Source organism: Peromyscus californicus, unplaced genomic scaffold (genome assembly GCF_007827085.1).
Source record: "Peromyscus californicus insignis strain IS unplaced genomic scaffold, ASM782708v3 Scaffold_14__1_contigs__length_90479793_seg_2, whole genome shotgun sequence".
Classification (NCBI taxonomy): domain Eukaryota; kingdom Metazoa; phylum Chordata; class Mammalia; order Rodentia; family Cricetidae; genus Peromyscus; species Peromyscus californicus.
Genome location: NW_026294436.1, coordinates 19,965,852 through 19,983,536, shown reverse-complemented (window position 1 = coordinate 19,983,536; position 17,685 = coordinate 19,965,852). Strand labels below are relative to the sequence as shown.

General features: G+C 52.1%; 1 protein-coding gene across 1 annotated transcript; it reads right to left on the bottom strand.

Annotated features, from left to right (window-relative positions):
• Positions 1-600: 600 nt before the first annotated feature.
• Positions 601-12,533, bottom strand: Ren (renin). Its single transcript, XM_052736964.1, is given in 10 exon segments — positions 601-1,226; positions 1,765-1,863; positions 2,166-2,311; positions 2,713-2,831; positions 4,728-4,843; positions 4,845-4,925; positions 5,693-5,811; positions 6,660-6,783; positions 7,388-7,548; positions 10,731-12,533. Coding segments are annotated over 10 exon segments (1,329 nt in total). The 5' UTR covers positions 10,933-12,533; the 3' UTR covers positions 601-1,064.
• Positions 12,534-17,685: the final 5,152 nt, after the last annotated feature.

Sequence of the window (17,685 nt, the reverse complement as noted above, 5' to 3'; positions counted from 1 at the left end):
GCTTGGGCAGCGCAGAGCAGAGCAAGGCTGTAACACTGTGGCTGGGGAAACCATCCCCTAGTGGAGCAGCTTTGTTACACTCCCGGGACCTGAGCAGAACTGTAACAACTTCACTGGGGAGACCTTCCTCTCCTGGGCGCAGAGTTGTTACATTGGGGAAACCTTTCCCTGCTGCAGGGCTGTAAGCGGCTAGCTTACAGTGACTTGTGATACTCCTTGGCTCCCGGCTACCAGGAACCCTTTCCATCCGAGCTGTAATGCTCACAAAGTTTACATAAAACTAGCCAGTATATTTACCTACACTCTATTGCCGTAGCCCTAAGGTTTTTTTCCCCAGTGGCCCTAGAGGAACAGGGGCCTATCTCTGCAAACTCCCCAGCCAAGGTTGCATGAACAAGCTCTGTGTGAATCCTGTTGACAGTGGATGGAACGCATTGACCTTGTATAAAAAAGCATGTGGGGGCGGGTGTCTGTTTTGTCACATTCTCCCTTTCCCTCTCTCTCCAACTGTCTCTCTGTGCTTATGTCTCTGTGTGTGTGTGTGTGTGTGTGTGTGTGTGTGTGTGTGTGTGTGTGTGTGTGTAGAGGCCAAAAGACAACTTCAATTATCGGTATCAAACCCCAAGGATCTGCTTATCTCTACACCCCCCACCCCCCTAGTTGCCATCATGCCTGGGTCTTGTTGTTGTTGTTTTTGTTTTTTTTAACTATGGGTTCTGGGGATCAAACCCAGGCTCTCACACTTAGGAAACAAGCACTTTACTGACAAAGCTCCATCTCCAGCCCCATCTGTCCTATGTGTCTTCTCCACATGTGACCACACAAGTATCCCTCCTTCTGCTCCAAACGCAAGAATCCACCGGAAACAGGCTGTAAATAGGAAGTCTTTATTCTGTCTTTCCTCAAAGCAGGGAAGGGTGAGCGCAGGTGAGGGGACAAGCACTCACCAGGAACTGTGTCCAGTGTCCCTGTCGGGAGGGGGGGAAACCCTGATGACAAAATGGTCCTCGGGAACGCCAGCTTTGCCTCGGCCTGAAACCAGGCTCACTGGGTCACCGAGGGCGTTAGCGGGCCAAGGCAAACCCAATGCGGTTGTTATGCCGATCGAACTCCGTGTAGAACTTGCGGATGAAGCTGGCACCCAGGACCCAGACAGGCCCAGTGGGTGGCGGGATGTCCAGGCCATGGAGAGCCAATGTGCATAGGTCATCAGTCCTGTAGGGATCCTGGCAAGAAGCCGGAGGCTTGCTCTGTTGCCCGTGACACAACCGCTTCCCACCACCTGACCCCAGCTTGTGTGCCCCAACTCTCCTACACCCTTCCAGAGCCGTTTGAGCCCAGCCTAAATTCCAGCCTTCCTGGGGCAGGCAGGCACTGTGGTAGATATCAGGCAAACAGTGTGTCTACCCTGTGTTCACAGGCCAACTTAGCTTCTGACCCAGACCAAGTCACTGAACTTTTTTCTAGGCCCGTGAGTGTGAAAAGGGCTGGCCTTGAACTCACTTGCCTCTGCCTCCTGAGTGCTGGGATTAAAGGCATGTACCACCACCACCCAGCTGGATCTGGGGCATTTTGAAAACTCTGATTTTCAGGTGCATGTTATGGAAGTTCTGATCTGCTAGGCGAGGCATGGGTACTGGGATTGTTAACAGTTCACTAGATGGCATGAGCCGCCTTCATGACCCATGGGGCTAGTAGGTGATCTGTACACTACAGTTTCTCCCCTTTCGGCAGCTCCTGCCCACTCTTCTCACTGAGCCCCACCTGTAGCACGTAGTCCAGACTGGTGAGTGTGTAGGCTCTGCCTCCCAGGTGGAAGGAGATGTCGGGGAGGGTGGGTACCTGGTTACAGTCCACGACATACTGGGGGAATGAAGGAAGCTCTTTTCAGTGTGGAGATCTCTGAGAAGTCCAGAGCCCTGTGCCAGAGAGTCCTGGACAGTCTCTGCTCACCCTCCACGGGAGACATGCCACCCATGCAGGGAGTGTGAGGGGTGAGGAGGAGATGGCTTGAAATGGCTTTGTCTGGGACCCAGTGCTGTCTGGATGGGTTGGAGACTGGAGCCAGGTGGCGCTACCAGTGCCCCATCCCCCCCATCCCCTCCTTACCCCCATCCCCTCCCCCCTGTCCCCACCCACTGCCATTCCCTCCACCTATTTCTTACTTCATCTGTGCTCTGCTCCTTGGCTCCCAGGGTTTGCATGATCAGCTTCAGAGAGCTCGTAGGCCCCGAGATATAGGATGCACCAGTGTCCACCACTGCCATGCAGCCCTCCGCACACAGCAAGGTGGCGGACCCCACAGATACCCTGTGGAGGCTACCATTAGACAGGCAGACAGACAGACAAGAAGGCAGGCAGGCAGAAGCTGCCAGGCACCCTTCCCCCAGCCTGCATGTCTTTCCCAATTAAGGGTAGTGATAGGAGGTCGTACAAGTGGTCTGGCGGTGCATTGGAGGAGAGCTGAGGCACAGAGAAGGTGCTGGCTGTTCCTTGTCATCAACACATAGACTAGAGACTCCACCTCCTCTCCCCGAGTCCTCTCCTTCCCATCCCCAAATCCCATCCTATGCCCCCACCCTGGACAGAGCTGGCAGAGAGCAGATAGTGGCTGGGCCATAAAGAGTGGCTGCCCCTGCCCTCACCCCAGCCAGTGTCAATCCCAGGGACAACACCAGTTTGGAGGGTTGGGAAGGTTATGATTGCTCACCCCCTTCATTGTGATCTGCCAGGAGCCAGTCTTGCTGACGCTCACGTAGTGAAAATTGCCTTGGTAATGCTGGGGGTCGCTGCCCCCCAGCACCAATTCTCCCCCCAGCAGGTGGGAGTCCCTAAAGGAAAGACCAACAGAAGTTAGAGCCATACAACCTTTGAAACCTGAGACTTCAGGGATGAGGGAAAGTTGACTGAGGTGCAGGGTGGGGTAGAGGGCTTTGGGGCAGAGGTAGGGTTTAGGGGGTAGATGGCAAGGCTGTAAATAGCTGTAATAGTGGCATGCAGAACCCATTGCTTCTCTCCCTTGCTGGCCCCTCCCCGAATGCAGCAGAAGTATTTCTAGGACCGTCTAGCTGCCTCCAGAAAACCTTCAGGTTCAGGATACAAGGTAGATGCACAGAAGTCATAAGTCATGCCTTCCGCACTTGGGTGCAACAGATGTGTGGAGCAGACTCCAGACTCTAGAGTCTAGGGAGAAATCAGACGTGTAAGGGGGCTGGGGCCTGAGGAGTGGGAGTCTGTGTGGGTGGCGGGCATGATTCCGGGGCAGAGGTCCGGGGAGTATTGGCGTTCGGGGCCACAGGGGGCTCCTGTCTCCTAAAGATTTCTGTTGAGACTGAGAGGGACGGGGAGAGGAGACCTTCTTTGTGGGCAAAGTTCAGCAACCCGGTTGTTTGGTAGGGGTAGAGGTTAACTCTCACGCTTCAGGCCGCTGAGTCACCAAAGAGTGAAATCACCCAGAGCTTGGTGGGCATGTGGTACCTAGAGCCAGTTTCTCGTTCCCCAGTCAAAGCTGATTGCCCTCACCTTCCTCTCCATGTTCATGGTTCTACCTCAGCCCAGGGCTGCCTTGGGCTGGTTTCCAAGGTACTTATGTGTATGTGAAGGAGTTTCTCAGAACCCGTGACATACACACATGTGCACATGTGTACACGGGGTAGGTGGGCCACATGTTCTGTTCAAGAATCAGTTACTTATATAAATGTCACTTCTTCCTAGCCCAAGCAGACCCCGGCTTACAGGCCTGCTTGCAGTCTGTTGCTGGACTCTAATTCCTTCCATGGCCCCCTACTTCCGAGCCCCAGGTATTTTAAGTCTTCCCATCAGCCCTTCTTCCACCGCTCAAGCATCCTCTAGCATTTAGAAGAGCCACCTCCCATTCCCTGCTTCTCTCTGGATCTTACCCCACACACCCCTGCCCCACGTCCTCTTCCCTGTTGAATTTCCCAAAGCAGCCCACATTTTGTGACCTACACTTTCTGACACCCACTTCCACTCTTAACCACTGTTTTTCTTGCCTCTACTGTTTGAAACACAGACTTCCCAGGACCCCTGACTGCAGCAGCCTCTGACTGGTGTAATTCACTCAAAGCCTCCCTTCCAGAGTCACCGTCCAGAGACTTCTGCTTCCTCCCAGGTTGCTCTAGAGTCCACCCCTCCCTTCCAATCTCATCAGCCCTGGCCTCCGTTCTTACCCGTAATGATTTTACCTCCAGCTCAGACCCTCTTTCTGAACCCAGAAATTGGCAGCCGATCCCAGCCCTGCTGGGATGCTGACCGCAGCTTCCCCAGGGCTGGTTGAACTGCACAGAATCCTGGCCTAGAATCAAAAAGGATCTGCGGCTTTCGGCACCAGGTGCCTGGTGTGCCCAAGGCATTCAGTGTGCTGTATTTCCTGTCTCCCCTACTGGATGGTAAGCACTATGAGGATGGAGGGTAGGGACTGTCTTGTTCACTGTGCACCCCTGGAGCCTCCCACAGCCCACGGCGCAGAGCACTGACTGGATCAGTGAGGGAACAAATAAGCCAAGGCATGAAGCTGGCTGTGTCTCTGTGGCCAGTCCCTAAGGACTGGATGTTTTTGATTTACATTCATTTTAATTGGCTAGTGTGTGGCTCTAGATATGGATTGAGGACCACCTAACCAGGAGCATGCAAATCCTGGCCTGGACTCTTGCTGTTCTTCCAGCTCTCTGCCCCTCCCTGCCTTGGCCTCGGGATCAAAGGCCCACCTGCTGTAGTAGACAGAAAAGACTTCCTCCTTCAGCACCCTCTGGGAGAGAATGTGGTCAAAGACCGGGGTGACCCCGCCGACGGCCTGAGCAGGAAAGCCCATGCCCAGAACCCCCATCAAACTTGGCCAGCATGAAGGGTATCAGGGGCAGCTCGGTGACCTCTCCAAATGTCTGTGTCACAGTGATTCCACCCACCTGTGAGAGAAGAACCAGAGTGGGTAGAGGTCACTGTCCAACCCTGGCCGGGGTCTGCTCTGGCTTCCACAACAGGGACCCCAGAGATACGCAGGTTCTGTACAGCAGTTAGGGTAAAACTATCCCAGCAAGCCTTCACAAACTCCCTCAACGCATCCACGCTTGGGGGCCAGAGAGATGGGGTTGACTAGTGCTGAGAAAGAGGTCCCTCCAGGCAGGTGATCTGCACCCCTCCCAGAGGCCCATTTTCGTGCTAGCCCCCCCAGGCCATGCTCAGGATTTCCCCATCATAACCAGGGCTTCGCTTTGTGCCCCCTCCCCCTGATTTCACAAGCACGGGGAGAGTGAAGGGCTCACACTGGTTCCTTCTGGGGCTCTATATGTGTCTTTCCCCTGGCTCAGGCACACAGCAGGACCTGTGACTCCACAAAATGGGCTTAGACACTGGCCAAAAGGAAGCAACCCACACCCCCGGCACAAAACCCGGATTCCCCAGTCTCAACAATACTCCATGCCTGGTCTGAATTGGTAAGTCCAGGCTTGTCACAAGGTTGGAAACTGGGGTTTTAGGCTTGCCCACACGGAAGTTTGATGCAAAGCCTTGTCAAGCAGTGCCAGCCTGCTTGCTCCTCTGCAACGCTGGTCTACGTAGCTTCAGCTAGAAGCTGCCAAGGAGGTTGTCCCTCAACTTCCCAAGGTGGGCCGGAGTACACCTGTCCTATTCCACATGGGCCCCATGGGTGTAAGGAGGGCTGGTCCCTACTTACAGTTACTATGTCCTGGCTGAGGAAGCCTTTGACCTTCCCTGATCCATAGTGGATGGTGAATTCGGTCCCGTTCTCCATGTAGCTGGAGGATTCCGAGGAGTCATAGAGGCTGTGAATCTCTAGCAGAAGGACACAGGCTCAGATCAGCATTAAGAGGTATTGACCTAGGCAGGAGGCTCAGAAGTGGGGCAAGTGGTGGATGTGGCTAGTATGGCTGAAGACTTAGCTCAGGTAGGTGTGTGTGTGTGTGTGTGTGTGTGTGTGTGTGTGTGTGTGTGTGTGTGTGTGTGTGTGTATGGTGGGGTTCCTGAGTCTCCAGCTTGGAAAAAAAAATGTACACCAGGGCTGGAGAGATGGCTCAGAGGTTAAGAGCACTGGCTACTCTTCCAGAGATCCTGAGTTCAATTCCCAGCAACCACATGGTGTGGCTCACAACCATCAATAGTGAGATCTGGTGCCCTCTTCTGACACACAGGCACACCGTATACAAAATAAATAAATAAATTAATTAATTAATTAATAAAAAAAATGTACACCAGTCAAGGATGGTGTTTCTTGGTTTTGTCTTAAGTGCTTTTGCTTCCGAGACATTTGTTTCAAACAAAGAATTCTATAGCCATTTGCTAACATTGATATAGTGCCAGAGAGGATTCTGGGTACAGAGTAGGTGCTTAGTGTGAGGGCATTCACTAAGGCTATCATTGGAAGAGCCTCAGGACTTGGAACGGGTTTGTAGACATTGTTTCTGATTGAATCCTAGGAACCCTGGGAAATGGCCTTCCAGGTGCCCAGGCACTTCCCTAAACTGACTTATTCACCTTGGTGGCCAATTCAGGAAGATGAGAGACATTTCTTCTCTTTTTTTCTAGGATCAATGGCCTGGGGCTAAGGGAAAGCAGGTCACTGGAAAATGGGCAACCGAGTGCAGCAGGAAGGGTTAGGGGGAGGCACAGGGCCTGACTCTTACCACAGGCAGTGTAGAGAGGACTGCACTTGGTGGAGGGGACCCAGAGGTTGGCTGAGCCCGTGTCAAAGATGACTTTGAAGGTCTGGGCTGGGGTGCCAATGCCAATCTCGCCGTAGTACTGGGTCTGCAGGGGTGGAAGGAAAGTGAGGACCCAGGCTCAGGAGCCTTGGGTTTGGGAGCCTTGCCTGCTCCCCATCTTGACTCTTGGCTTTCCATTTTGCTGAAGTGTATGAGCTCTGCCTTACCCTCTGCTGTCCTGGAATAGAGGAGACTCACTGAGGCATGGAAGCCTAATGAAAGTGGCTGAAATAGCTGGGCATGAACGAACCTGAGAGGCAGAGGCATGTAGATCTGTGAGTTTGAAGTCAACCTAGTCTATACAGTGAGTCCCAGGCCAGACCATGTCTCAAAAACAAAACAAACTGGGTGGCGGTGGTGAACACCTTTAATCCCAGCACTCAGGAGGCAGAGCCAGGCGGATCTCTGTGAGTTCGAGGCCAGCCTGGTCTGCAGAGCGAGATCCAGGACAGCCACCAAAACTACACAGAGAAACCCTGTCTCGAAAAACCAAAACAAACCACCACCAGCAAGATAGCCTCAGACTTCTCAGCTGTAAATAGTTCTATAGAGTACACAGGTGCTCTTTGGCTCAGTCAAGCATGGTGGGGAAGAGCAGGGCCTGCTAGTCCTAGAGAGAAAGGGAAATAGCAGCTGAGCTAGGCACTCACATCCAGGTAGTTGGTGAGGACCACGGGGGAGGTGCCGTTGCCAAAGGAGGACCTCTTGGTGAATTCACCCCATTCAGCACTGAGCTTGGTCATGTCCACCCCGCGCTCCTTCAGGATTTCCCGGACGGAGGGCATTTTCTTGAGCAAGATCCTGCTCCAGGGTAGAAGAAAAACAGAAGAGTCATGTAGTTCCCCAGCATCCTCAGAGCTCTTTGCCTTTGGTATGTCTATCACTACTAACCTTCTTGAAGGCACCTAAGAAGCACTTCTTGTGCCCTGGGGTTTCTACAGGAAAATATACAAGCCTCTTCGAGTACTTGGTATTTGGTACTAAATAATTCCCAAATCCCTTCTGTTGTCTCATTTTAACTAGTTAAGGAAATTTTTTTTGTCCACCCATCCATTATCATCATCCATCATCATCATCATCCCCACCATGTGTTGAGCACCTCGCTGTGACTCATTGTTCTGAATTGGGACTGCCTCTTGACCTCTCCTGATTGACAGGGGAGGCAGTGCCGTGTAGGGCCTGTAGGTGGCAGCAGATGCCCACGGCAGGCTTCAGGGACTTGCGGGACCCCTGGGGTATCACAGAACCACTGAACCCAGCCAGATTGAGATAGGCCAGTGTCTGTAGATTGCCTGTGTGCCTGCCTCAGCTGGGGAATGATGTGTCTTTGGCCTGAATCCCAGGCTCTTCACCTCACACCGGCCATCCTCCAATCACCTCTGACGGGCAGAATTAAAGAGGTGTCCGAACAGCAACCCACTGAGCCGCCCCTGGCCACCCAGCAGCTGCCTGGCACGCGCCCTCATACAAACCACACGACAGTTAGCTCTCTGTTTTCCAGTTGAGACACTGAAGGCTCATAGGGGTGAAGATGACTCAGAAATGCCAAACAGAGAGTCCATGCTCTGTCTGTCTGGCTGTCCTTCCTACCCAGGGCTGCCAGGCCCAGACAGGCATGAAGACCGTTTTGCAGTCAGAGAAAGGTACCTCGAGCCCTGGGCCAGGGAACTCCGGAAGAAGCCCACCTCGGTGGCGGTGTGCTTTCCTGGACACACAGAGGCCGTTTCCTCTCCAGCACGAGTCCTAACCTTTCCTGCTGGTACTGTTTCCTTACCCGCCCTGCCTTGTTCCTATCTCACACCTATCTGTGTGAACTCCAGCAGAAATGACCTACAGTCCTCCCATACTTTACTCTTCACAAGTATTTTCACACTTACTTTATTTGACCCCAGCCATCCCACAAGATAGGTGCTTTTATTATTCCTGCTTTATGGAGGAGGAAAGGAAAATATATCCAAACAAGCTCTGTTCCCCACCATCTCCTGAAAAGGCCCGTGCTTTGCCACACTGTGTGGCCCTCCCCCTTTTAGAAAACCCCTCCACAGTGGGGGTTTTCTGCACGCAATTCCAGCACTCAGGAGGCAGAGGAAGGTGGATCTCTGTGAATTTCAGTCCAATCTGGTCTATATGGCGAGTTCCAGACTCCATAGTGAGGCCCTGTCTCAAAAAGAAAAATAATCCTCTTCCATTCCTCTCCTAGACCTTTAGTCCTTCAAGGCATGACCAGAGCATGCCTGGATGCCCACCCCAAGGATGCCAGCCCAAGGGGCCATTTCCCCTGAGTGCTCCCCACCAGCCTAGCCTATGGGGATAGAGCCACGTGGTGCTGAGGACATGCTGTGTGACTCTGGTAATTCTCTAACCTTTCCAGCCTCTGGCACCTTGATGGTTGTGTCTTGCCCAGTCACTGCTCAAGCTAAGCAGGCAGCCTTCAGCTTGGAGGTTGGACATTGTGTGTATGTAAAGCAATGACCTTGAGACCTTTCAAGGTGACTTGTACAGTACACAGAGCCTGACCCCTTTTGGTGACTCCACTCTCTCTGTCACATGCTTTTGCTTTCTTAGGCATTTATCCTGGGGAGGGATGGTAGGAAGCACAATCCTCCCACCACCCTCCCACCACAGCAGCTGCTCTCTCTCTTTCTCTCTCTCTCTCTCTCTCTCTGCAAACCTGGGAGCAAAGGACGGGGAGGCTTTGGAAACAGAGGCCAGGGGCCTCAGACCTTCTGTGAGGACATCCCTAGTATCCTCATCTGCAAAATGGGCGCTGAGGGTTGGGGACGCGATTTAGGATGGAACAACCTATCAGATCCTACCACCAGATAGACTCACAACTTTTCTTTTCTTTTTCTTTTCTTTTTTTTTTTTTTTTTGAGACAAGGTTTCACTGTATAGCCTTGGCTGTCCTGGAACTCACTCTGTAGATCAGGCTGGCCTCGAACTCACAGAAATCCTCCTACTTCTGCCTCCCGAGTGCTGGGATTAAAAGCATGCATCAGGACTTCCCCAGACCCCGTCTCCATCCCCAGACTCTGACTCTGGGTGAGCCTTCTCCAAGTCTTGCCTCTTCCCTGTTCCTGCCTTAAGAAACCTTGTTCCAGTGCCAGGCAGTGGTGGCGCACGCCTTTAATCCCCACACTCGGGAGGCAGAGGCAGGCGGATCTCTGTGAGTTCAAGACCAGTCTGGTCTACAGAGTGAGTTCCAGGACAGCCAGAGCTGTTACACAGAGAAATCCTGTCTCTAAAACAACAAGAAAAAGAAGCCTAGCTCCCACAGGCCTGGAAATGCACTGAATGAATGTTTCATTTTGGGACTGCCAGGAGCCTTTCCTTACTACACTCAGTAGTAACCCACGCTATGGCCATGGCTTCTTTTTTTGGGGGGTGGGGGGTGTCGAGACAGGGTTTCTCTGTGTAGTTTTGGTGCCTGTCCTGGATCTTGCTCTGTAGATCAGGCTGGCCTCGAACTCACAGAGATCTGCCTGGCTCTGCCTCCCGAGTGCTGGGATTAAAAGCGTGTGCCACCACCACCCAGTGGCCACAAAGCAGTGTCTGTTATGATCCTATTTTAAAATGGTGCACTAAAACTTGGTGAGATTAGCTTGCTGCTGGAGCTGGCTTTACTGCTAGTGAAGCAGAAAATTGAACCTGGAAAAATCTAGAGGACCTGCACCTGACCTCTTCACCGTTCTCCTTGCCCAGGTGTGTTAACTTACCTGCGTCCTCCTCAATCATTGCGGTATGAACTTAGGCATCAGAAACACGTGGTCCTCTGGATGAGAATCCGAAGACAACCCTTCCAGGCCTAATTAGTTACGGCTATGTGGCATTGGGCACGTCACTCAAATTATCATAACAGGACTACACATCCATGGCTGACCGGCTATAAGAACTGGGTGACCCAGCGTATCTGAAAGCTGAGAGCGTTAGTAAGACGCCAGCCCCCCACACCCTGCCACCCCTTCTCTGCCTGAGTTACCGTCCAAAGGCGGCTGTGTCCTGTCGGGAGACTGAAGGCACAAGAGCTCCAGAGAATCAACCAGAGTCCACAGAGCGGCATCCTCCTTCCGTCCATCTGGTTCAGCCAAGGCTTTCTAAGATCTATGCAGTCCCAGAGCCCCTGGCCCTTCTTTATACACACACAGGCTCTACTGTGATTTATTACCCCAAGGACCCGTGGCAGGGCAGCCCTCATAAATCCTACCCCGTGAGACCCAAGCTAGGTGGGTGAAGGATAAGCAGGTCCCGGATGAAGAACAGAGTGGCTGGGGGTGGGGGACAGTGTTGGTGTGGGAAGCATGGCTGAGCCCGGTGGCAGTTGAGTCCCTGCTTGGCCTGGCCCTGCCACCTCTAGCTTAGACAGAGGCTGAGGAGGAACTGCACTGCTCAGGCATGAGGTCAGGGTACAGACAGCACAGAACCTGAGCTTCTCAGCCCCAGCTCGGACACCGCCGCCTATGCTCAAGGCTGCATCCTCTGTGTTAACCTTTGCATTACCGCTGCCTGGCTCCTCCTGGGGTCTGCCCTAGTCTTCCATCTTGCTCATGGGGGATTCCATGTGGCTGCTGCTTGGTGGGAAAAGTAACATCTCATCTAACCTCTGGCATCAGGGAGTGGGTGGGGTGTCCTCTGCGGGGGTTGGTGATGGTGGAAGAAAGGTAGTTGTCAAGGACTAGAGGGGGCATGTCTCCAGGGCAGCTGGTTTCCAGCTCGCCCCCTCCTAGCGGCGGCCCTTCACTCCCTTAGACCTATCTCTCTGCCTCCCTGCTCCCGGTAGCCGAGCCATCTAAATGCACCTGACTCCTATTTCCCCTAGGCTGGCTGTTCTTATGCCGCCTAAGGTGCCCTCTCTGCCCTTCTCCCTGCTTACTTCTCAGGGGCCACTTCAAATAGCCCATCTATTCCATGAGGTAGACCCTGACTGACACGGAACATCTTCTGCTGTGGCCTCTCACCAGCCTTCCCTCCGGGGTGTGACCTCCAGCCCCTTGCAGCCAAGTTACGTGTGTGCCCCTGCCTCTTGGTGACATGTGGAGCTTGTGGCTTATCAAATGAGAGAACCAGTGACTGGCAATGGGCAGGGAAGAGCCCTAGAGTCTACTGAGAACTTACTGTGTGACGTTGAGAGTGGATGTCCCGCTTCCCTTCTCTGGGTCCCCGCGACGCAGCTGGGTGGACCCCGAGGGCAGGCCTGGCTCAGATGCACCAGCATTTTAAGTAGGTGTTACGAAGTGCTGTTCTGCCAGCTGTGGGCAGCAAAGATGATGGGAGGAGCTTGTTTCGGTTGCCAGATGTGCAGTAAGGAATGTGTTTTCACCTTGGAGACAACACCCTCCCTTGTGAAGTTTCAGATGTCTGGGGACAGGTAAGGACTTCTGAGAACTTCTCCCAAAGGAGAGGTCTTGTCAGATTAAATAAGCATTGATTATACATGTCTCTAGGCATCAGAGGGCTTCCTCCCTCTCTGTCTCTCTCTCTCCAGCATTCACTTAGCATTTATTATGCATGTCAGGCTCTTTGCAAGTGGCTGGAGGTTGTTGTTTTGTTTTGTCTTGTTTTGTTTAGGCAGGGTTTTGCTATATAGCCCTGGCTGACCCGGAACTCGATCTGTAGACCAGACTGGCCTTGAACTCAGAGATCTGCCTACCTCTGCCTTCTAAGAGCAGGTATCAAAGGCGTGCATTACCACACCTGGCTTAGATGCTAGAGTTAAAAAGTTGACAAAAATTAATTTCTGCTTGCCAAGCCCAGAGCGTTAGCATTTAGGCCTCTCTACTGGCCTGCCCTTAGGATCCTGACAGGATATCTCCTCAGCTGCAACCACTGAGAGCACCCTCTGGATGCATTTGCTATGTCTCCTTATAAAAGGCGGGCCTTGCTCACCTCCCATCTCTTTCTCTTTCGCTCTTGTCCCCAGGGACCGGTCTCTGCCCCTTCTCCCCCCTCCCCTCAATACACCTCCCAGGCGGGGTCCTGTTCTATGGCGCGACTCCTTTCTCCGGCCGCTTTTAAAATACAACACAGAGCCTTGGAGGAAGGATTGCTATTCTGACACATGAGTATACAATCGCCAGTCCCCAGAACTAAAACAGTAAATGAATGAAAACAAGTAAATCTACATACCGTTGTGCTGATGAGTACCATGTCTCGGGGACTTCCAGAGGCGTCCTCCAAGGAAATCACACGAGCTGTGACCCGAGGCTGCACAGGCAATGAGCAGTTAAAGAAACAAGACTCGAAGAAAGCACGTGCAGAGGGCCTGTGCATGGAGGAAACGTGGTGAGGTAAGGCCCAGAAAAAAGCCAGTGCTTTCTACAACAGAGAAAGTGGAAAGAGATGTCCCACCTCTGGGGTGTTGGGCCCTGACCCCCGTTCCTTGGGGAGCTGTTGCCTTGCTTGCTGACCTTGATCAGATGTCCTCCCTATGCTGATTCCCTGCTGGTTTCCTTCCTCCTAAATAGCTTACCCGAGGTTCCTTGTTTACGTATCCTGTATATTGGTGTAATGCTAGAATGTAAAACATCTGTAGAGAACTTTTGCTCTCCCAGGTTCTCCCACTGTGCTGTTAGCCTGTATTTAAGGCCTCTTCCCTCCTTCAATAAAGGGCATTCTACTGACCCACTGTCTTGGCTCTGTTTCAATCCTCAGCCCCTCGCTCAGACATGGTGAGCGGGTAGTAGCGCGGCCGCTACACTGGGGTGCAGCGGTCAATGGCTCTTACCAAAAGCCTATGTATAGCAGCACTCCTATAGGTCCTTGATAAACTTAACGCCACTATAGTTAATGAGGTAGTTCCATTATTAGATAGTGAAAGATTCAGGTAACTTGCCCAAAATCACAGTGACAGTATGTGTCAGAGTCAAACTATAAATTGGATGGAACCCAGAACCCATTACAGAGCTGAGCAGAGTTCCAAACAAGCTGGGTTCGCCAAACCCACGTTAAGCAGTTGTAGGTTTACTGACAGAACAATGAGGAGCCTCTGATGGTTATGAAAGGAATGATGTAATCAACACATTTTGCAAAGATAGCCTGGCTTTGTGGACTAGCAAGGACTTGGTGTGGGTCCAGGCTGGCATGACCCATGCCAATGAGAAGGCTATAGCACTGGAGTATGCCTGTGCTAGGGTGGGCGTATGGTGGTATTTTATTTGTACTGAAATGTGATTTTAATTGTATGTTAATAAATAAAGTTGCCCGGGGGTCAGAGCTATTAGAGCCATAGCAAGAGCGTGGCGGTGGCGGCGCATGCCTTTAATCCCAGCACTTGGTAGACAGAGATAGGTAGATCTCTGTGTGTTCAAGGATACAGCCAGCATTGGAGACACTCGTCTTTAATCTCAATCCCAACCATAGAAGACCTGGAAGTCTCTACAGACAGGTAGTGACAAGGGCAGTAATGTGTTTGGGTTTACAACCAATGAGAAGGCAGAACAGCTAGACTATATAAGACAAACACAGGAAATAGGTCCTTTTCGGAGAGCTCTCTTGGCTGAAGAGGATCCCTGAAGCAGGAAGGGTGAGGCTCTTAGCTCTGACCTCTTGGCTTTCTTCTCTGAATCGGCTCTGTGTTTCTTATTTAATAAGACGGTTGGTTACATCTACATGGGTGGGCTTGGAAGTTAGAGGAGTTGGGAGGAATTTAGGCAAGGCCCAGCAGTACATGGGCATAGAGACTGAGGAGCAATGGTTGGAATCTTGATGATTGTGTAGTGGGAAGGGAAGGAAGTTGGGGGAGATCCTGGGTTTGAGGGCAACTTGGGTGTGGGCTTCCTTTGAGAAATCCCAGAGGTGATGGTAAATGACCCGGAGGAAGGGCTTATGCATCATTTAACGCAGATGTGAATGAAATGAGCCTGGAGAAGACAGGAAGCAAGACCAGTACTCCAACAGACCAGCATGGAGGAGCAGTCTGCAGACAAGGCCACAATGGAGTGAGCAGATAGGTGATTATTCTTTATTTTTTGTTTTTGGTTTCTCAAGACAGAGTTTCTCTGTATAGCCCTGCTGTCCTTAAATGTGCTCTGTGGACAAAGCTGGCCTCAAACTCAGAGATTCATCTGCTTCAGTCTCCTCAGTGCTGAGATTAAAGGTGTGTGCCACTACAGCCTAAGGTGACTTCAAATAGTAACTCAGAAGGACCAGAAGAAGGAAAGGGAGGCAGGACTAATGACTCCACACAGGAATGGGTGACCCCTCCTCAGAAACAGGAGGCAGCAGGCAGGTGTGCGGGAGTAGTTGGTCGGTTTGGTATTGGGAGCTGATGGTATTCTTTCTTGCTCCCGAGACTGTAGTCTTCCCCAGCCAGGAGGCTCGAGGAAACATCGAAGGTTTTGAAATGATTATGGGGAGTGAAGAAGCCGATCTTGGAAACCAGAGGATTGCAGAGGCTGAAGATGTTTAATGGCGGGAGCCTAGGACTTCATAAGGAAGCCAGCTTGCCCCGTTCCTACTCCCCTAGCACCTAGAGCACACTGTCCTGTGAACACAATTGCAGTTAGCATGCTCATTGGAGCAGCTGTGGCTCCTTGCTAGCGACCCTCAAGATGGAGCCTGTTGACATTCCTTCCCAGAAGAGGGGGGTGAGGTTATTAGACCCTTCTGAGATTCCAGCTGCTCCTCCCTAGACCAGATGTAGGTGATTCTGCCCAAGCTGCAGGTGGTTGTGTGGTCTGTGGAGGGGCTGGGGTACAGAGACTGCGGAAAGTTATCTGAAGGGGGCGCTCGGCCTATGCCACTCTGGGGAAGTCATCACCTGTGCTAGGGTGAGACCTTTTGATGGTGTAGCTGCTTCCGGATCGCTCATGCTTTGTAAGGAAGCCTAATCAACTCGTTGGTTCAGCAGAGCGGACTTTAATGGAATCATACTCCAGCCTGTTGGTGGTTTATCTGGAGTGAGTAGATGTTCGTGTCTCCCCCAGGAAAAGACCAGGCAACAGTTCCCAGCTGTTTAGACGCAGACACAGGAAATATGTGGCTGGCTTTACCCTAGGGTTGGGCGGGTGATAAGAACAAAGGAATTTATGGTCTTAGCAAAAGAAAAAAAAAAGAGGTTTGAGGCCGAATCTCACTCTATAGCCCAGTCTGGCCTCAAAGTCGTGATCATTCTGTCTTAGTTTCTCAGGCACTAGGATTACAGGACTGTGCCCCCCACACCTAACACAAACTGTTATTGACTGAAGAACTGTGGGCCTAAGGAGGGAAATCCAGATAGGACAGGATGAGCCAAACTAGAGTGCAGAATGAGAAGAGTGAGCAGGCGTGGTGACAACAGCTGAGTCCCAGGCTGGGGTGGCCAGTCAGAGGAGCGCGTCAGGTGATAAGTGCAGATTTGGATGTGGATGATGGCTGAGGTGGAAGAGAGGTGAGGCTGTTGGGAATGGGATGTCCAAGGAGCTGGAGAATTCTACACCAAATGACCAATGCACGTTTAAAGGTATAGTTCAAGCTAGCCTTGAACTTGTGAGTCTCTTGCCTCTGCTGCGTCAGCATTTCCTACTGGCATGCGCTATCACGATCAGCCACCCAGGGAACGAGGAGGTCAGGGTACAGCCAGGTCACCATCTGCGTGGTTAGTGATGTCACTGGGGAGGATTACAGAAGGCACAGGGCGGAGCAAGTCTACAAGTTGGGAGCCAAAGTCTGTAATAAATGCCAGGGCAGGACCTCCAAGTCCAGCAATAACACAGTGAGTGAGTGGAGAAGGGCCAAGAAGAGAAGCCGGGCTAGAAGGCCAAGGTCATCTGCTGGTGTCTACGTCAGCCTGGGAGGCAAACGAGCCAGTGCCCCCGGGGACACAAGAGGAAACCAAGATCCAGAAGGACAAGCAGTATATCCTAACTCACCACCAGTGGGTGTAGCCCCCAAATCCCACTCTCCACACCTTGAGGCCCTTGCTGATATGGAGTCCATCATGACTCTCAGGGGAGGGACTTAAAACGGATGATGTCTTTTTTTCCATCCTGGTTGTAATCTGCCATAACTGAGAGTGTCAGCTCATCTACCCTTTTTCTCCCTCTGCTCTTCCCAAGCCCTAGAGGGGAGGGGGGAAGCATGAGGAGAGGACCGATGGGAAGGGGCCGTAGGGACTGGTGACTGACAGCACAGACCCACCAGCCACCTTGATTGGGCAGCTCTAGCATGCTTTGACCCCTTAGCGGCCCCATGACGTAGGCACAGCTTACCCCCACTGCTCAGACGAGGATGCTGATGCTGCAGAGTGGAGGAAGGGAGGGCAAGCTGAAGGTTCGACCCTGTAACTTCCCTGTAGCTGGGGGTGTTAGGATGGATGGGAGTCCAAGGCGATGGGTGCTGAGCTTGGCCAGAGGGAGTGATGCCAAACCTACAGACCGGGGCATAGCTTCTTAGCACTTCTCTAGCACAGGTTAGACCACAACACACTGAGGCAGGACCTTCACAAGTAAGTTAGGGTGAAATATGGACTCTTCTAAAGCAAAGGCACAAAGCTACACAGAGAAACCCTGTCTCAAAAAACCAAAAAAAAAAAAAAAATTAAAAAATAAAAAATTAAATAAAGCAAAGGTAGGCCCAGGGGTCCACTGCAGGCAGCAGACCTGGGCCTCAGCACCCTGTTTCCCCAACACAGCCTCATTCTTGGCATCCATCCTTGCCTCTTGTCAGTGTGTGCAACACACCTCCATCAGGGTGGTGTGTGTGTGTGTGTGTGTGTGTGTGTGTGTGTGTGTGTGCGTGCGTGTGCGCGGTCCCACGGTCTGCTTGGCCAAGTGTGAAAGAAGTGTGAGTAGTTTCACCAGGAGATGGAGCAGCGGAGCAAGATAAGCCGCCAAGTGGGCCAGTGCCCGGACAGTGACATTGCCTGTTGTTTCTAAATTTACGAAGTTATCCTATGTGTATGAGTGTTCTGCCTGCATGTAACCATATGGACACATGTATGCAGTGCTGGGGGCCAGAAGAAGGTGTCAGATCT